Source organism: Triticum urartu, chromosome 5A (genome assembly GCF_056163025.1).
Source record: "Triticum urartu cultivar PI428250 chromosome 5A, HENAU_Tu73, whole genome shotgun sequence".
Lineage (NCBI taxonomy): Eukaryota > Viridiplantae > Streptophyta > Magnoliopsida > Poales > Poaceae > Triticum > Triticum urartu.
The window spans coordinates 42,969,511-42,973,743 of NC_141877.1; the positions used below are offsets into that span (position 1 = coordinate 42,969,511).

At 43.4% G+C, this 4,233-nt stretch overlaps 1 protein-coding gene across 2 annotated transcripts; it reads left to right on the forward strand.

Annotated features, from left to right (window-relative positions):
- The first annotated feature begins 1,137 nt into the window (after positions 1–1,137).
- On the forward strand, positions 1,138–2,481 carry LOC125555554 (uncharacterized). Of its 2 annotated transcripts, none has more exons than XM_048718464.2 (3): positions 1,138–1,311; positions 1,409–1,657; positions 1,731–2,481. In XM_048718464.2, the coding sequence occupies exons 2-3, from the start codon at positions 1,430–1,432 to the stop codon at positions 2,067–2,069; spliced, it is 567 nt and encodes a 188-aa protein (XP_048574421.1). In that variant the 5' UTR covers positions 1,138–1,311; positions 1,409–1,429; the 3' UTR covers positions 2,070–2,481. The 2 variants fall into 2 exon arrangements, with proteins under 2 accessions (XP_048574421.1, XP_048574422.1); XM_048718465.2 differs by having other exon boundaries at positions 1,413–1,657.
- Positions 2,482–4,233: the final 1,752 nt, after the last annotated feature.

Below are 4,233 nucleotides of genomic sequence, written 5' to 3' on the forward strand. Positions count from 1 at the left end.
AATTCCCCTTGATCAATCAGAAATAACTTGATGCGCATTTGTAACCTGATATGAATTCTGACGCAAGCTACATTAATATAATGGTCAAACTTAAGTTGTGATCTCGTTATGTCATAGATTCTTCGAACCTCAGTTTGCGCTAAAGAAAAGTTAGTTGTCCTAGTAAAAATAGTTTAGAGGCATGGTCATTTGATATGTGAGCATGTGATGGATTAGCATGCAAGGATCTTGAATTTTTTTCCCAAGTGATAGATTTTCCATGTGTTCAGAAGAGATTAACTAATGACCATCTCACTTTATTAAAGCAAGGGTTTATATATTTTAAGGTTTATAGTTTAGGGTTAGGCTTTAGGCTTTACAACAATATCTGGATTGTTACGATTAGAGCAAAGTTAATTCCTTCATAGGAGCTGGTCTCTTCCCGGTAAAGTAATGAGAAAGAAGGAGAACTAATAGAGAATTACTTATGTATATTGACATCGCCTAGAAATTAAAAAAAATGAAAAGGGATAAAAGGGAGAAAAATTAAGCTCACTCAAGATAATGCCTTGAAAGCACGGATTGTTGGGAAGCACGTGATGGCTCAGCACTTTATGCCTTGGTGGAGACGTGTCATCAGTGGCCATCACTTTCTTCCTTCTTTGGACACGCTTTTCAAGTAGATGATAAATGTCAAGATGACAATGCAAAACTTTGAAGCCCCATCATCCATTCTCAACAAAGATAAATAAGCTCAGGAATGATCTCGTGAAAAACCCAGTGTCACATGGTATTACACAATGTAACTCAAAGTTAAGGTTGCATCCGCTAATGACATCCAATCATGCATAAAGAAGGATATTAAAAATAATGAAACAGTTTTCCTAAAATGTCTTAGAAGCTAGCTTATTAAAATGATCGATTTGGCACCCGTCGTTAAGAATGGTGTTACTAGAAATCACACTAGTTGAAAATGACCGCGCGCGTGTAGCTAAAATAAGCTAGCTAATTTTTTACTGCATGTCATGTGTGTGCTGTGGTTCACTCACACTTTTGTGCATCTGCCAGCAAATTAAGCATCCCATTGCATTGCCAAAGATGGCATGCCCTCTCCTTCCCCGTGGTTTCCTTTGTCCACAGTCACATGGGCCTCTGTGTGCGCGCGCGCGGCTCGATCGACACGTCGTGGTGGGCGCCCACGCTGCGTCCCTTTGCATCGTCTCGGCTCCACACCATAGTCCTCCGCCTCCAGGCTCCAACACCACACCATAGTCACGCTAGGGATCAGTACAGGAGTAGGGAAGCATCTCTCACATCGATCGACGAGCGGCGGTGAGTCCATCCCCTCCTCCTCCGTGTCCCCGTTCCCGGAGATGCTTCACTTTCATGCTAATGCTTCATCTTCTTCTTGTCCACTTGTCCTGACTAGCTAGCTTGGAGCCTTGGATCCATGGAGTCCCCGCAGAAGAAGGCTGGATCCATGGATGGCACTGGCAGCGAGAAGACGCCTCTTCCTCATCTGCTACCGGTGACCGTGGCGAAGAAGACGCCTCGTCCGGATGTTGTCCGAGAGGTCAGCGAGTGGGTGCTCGTGACCGCCTTCTCCTTCGCCTTCGCCTTCGTGTTCTCCTTCGGCTTGGCCTACGCACTCGAGCTCTTCCACGTCCAGTGCAGCCATGTAAAGACGAGTCGGCGAGCTCTTCCACGTCGCTATTCATGTTCCTTCGCGTTCTGAATTTCCTCCTCCGCAGTCCTCCCTCTTTCTTCGGTGCGGCCTGCTGACGGACGCGGAGGAAGCTGTGATGAACGCCCTAGGTATCGGGATGCTGTGCTGCGTCGCGCTCCAGGCGGCCGCAGCGGCGCTGGCGCTGCGTCTCCAGTGCCGCCGTCGCTGGGTCCGCCGTGCCCTCGCCTACCTCGCGCTCGCGCTCACCATCGGCGGCCACTGCTTCTACGCCGCGCTAGCCCGCCTCTTCCTCGTCGCCGACCCAGGAGACCTCTTCTTCAGGATCTGCTCAACCGTGGGCATCTTCGTCTGCGCGGCGGGAGACACCATCAGCTTCCTGGCCCTCATCCTCGGCCGCGAGTAGGACTGGGAAGCAGGGCAAGCAGCGGATCATGTCTATGGATCCTCTCATGACTCGTGAGGTACTGATGATGAGAGACTGATGAATATTGAGTGCAATAACGTAGAGCGTGCATTATGCTAGCTGCGACGATTGATCGAGTGCCCTGCCCTATGTTTGTGTGAATTTACTAGTGTACTGCCTTATCTTTGATGCAGTAGTATTTGACCTTTTCTCTATATGACCAGACATCATTTATATGCTTATTTGTGCAGCTTATCTGTGTGAATTTATTAGTGTACTGCCCTATGTGTGAATTACTGAATTCTGGTCGTCTTTGATACAGTGGTATTTGACTTTTCTCTATATGATCAGACATCACTTCTATGCTCATTTATCTCCAGTTTCAGTATAATTGATGTTGGTGAGATTGTCACTGCATGCACTTTTTATATATATCATGAAGTATATATATGTTAACCATTGTTTTTCATGCAACCACTGGCGTAATCCATTGGGGGTATATATAGCTGTTGGTTCCCACTACTAGGAAAAGGCCTACTAATGGCGCACCTAATTTGGCCATTAATGGCGCATTAGTGGTGCGCCATTACTACCACGCCATTAGTATATTTTACTAATGGCGCACCACCGGTGCGCTATTAGTATCTGGTATACTAATGACGCACCCCGGATGCGCCATTAGTATATACAATAGTGCGCCATTAGTATGCCTCCCAGGGGCCATGTATACCCAGGTGCTTTGGCATACTAATGACGCACAACAACAGGATGCGCCATTAGTAACTTCGGCATACTAATGACGCACTGTTTAATGATGCGCCATTAGTATCCTTTGACATACTAATGGCGCACTTTGATGTGATGCGCCATTAGTATGAATATTAGGTTTTTTTATTTTTTATTTTTCTGTTTTTTGCACGGGTTACAAAATGTATAATTGGACAAAATATAGACAGCACACATCAACAACAGATTCATCGAATACAATAGAAGATTAGTCTCTGAATATAATTCATCATATTAGTCTCCGAATACAATTCATCATATTAGTCTCCGAATTGAAAAGACCGAACAAAGATAAAACATTACAAGTCTCAAGACCGCGAGTATCGAGTTTGTCGAAAGTAATACTAATCCTAACAAGTCCTACTAATCATCATCATACACCTTCTACTCGTTATTCATAACAAGTCATACGATCATCATCTTGATAATCTTCGAACCAACCCTACTTAATTGTTTATCAGCACATGATCATCAATATTAGGCCGGACCTAAATACCCTATTTAAGCTAAAATAGCATAAAACAATATAGACCCTGACTCTCCATTATGGAGAATGGAGAACATCCTGTCTCCAATTCTTGCGCTTCGCTTCCTTTTGCTTTCAAGAAGCTCCTTAAGACTGTCCATACATTTTTTTCCATCCTTTGATTTTCATGTCTCCACTTCTTTTAGAAATCTCGTATGGACAGTTGAGATTCGTAGGATGACCTGGCTGTATGTTCAAAACATTAACACTACCTTTCAGATACATCATATGAGGCACACAATTCTCTGGGATTATCTGTTGAAAAACATAGTAATAACTTCATAGTTAGCAATGATGTACTAGTTTTAGAAGTATGCAAAAGATGCACGGATGTCGTAATAGTAAAAATCTTACCAGGGTATCTCCATGGTAGTTACCGTAGTTGAACACATGCACTAGTGGCACGTATTTACCATAATGTTGAGGAATTTGTTTGTGGATAATGTAATTTTCAATGTCAGTACAAAATCCGACCAGATGATTTTTCTCCTTGTAAGTTGTTAATTCGGAGCCATCGGTGTAGTGGGTTTTGTCTACCATCTACCGCACATTCTTTGAACAATAAAAATAAGCTGTCAATGGAAATAAGCTGTCAACTATTTCGAAATAAACAATATAAATTAGCTAATAACTATGTTTGAGAAACTCACATAGCGGTAGAACTGGAGGCGTATCAACAAGGACCCAAATGTCCATATTGTCTTGGTTGATGTCAGGATTACCAAGATTGTGACGCCCGGATAATTAAGCTACAGAGATTCTCTGCTAATGATGCCACGTCACCTCGTTTATAGTTGCTAATCTCCAGTTAGTTCGAAACCGATTCAAATTCAAATTCAAAATTTGGCAAAC

Excerpts from the sequence above, each read along its gene's own strand:
- LOC125555554 (XM_048718464.2), top strand. The coding sequence starts at position 1,430 with ATGGAGTCCCCGCAGAAGAAGGCTGGATCCATGGATGGCACTGGCAGC. Across the intron at positions 1,658-1,730 it reads TCCACGTCCAGTGCAGCCAT|TCCTCCCTCTTTCTTCGGTG; the intron begins GTAAAGACGAGT and ends CCTCCTCCGCAG.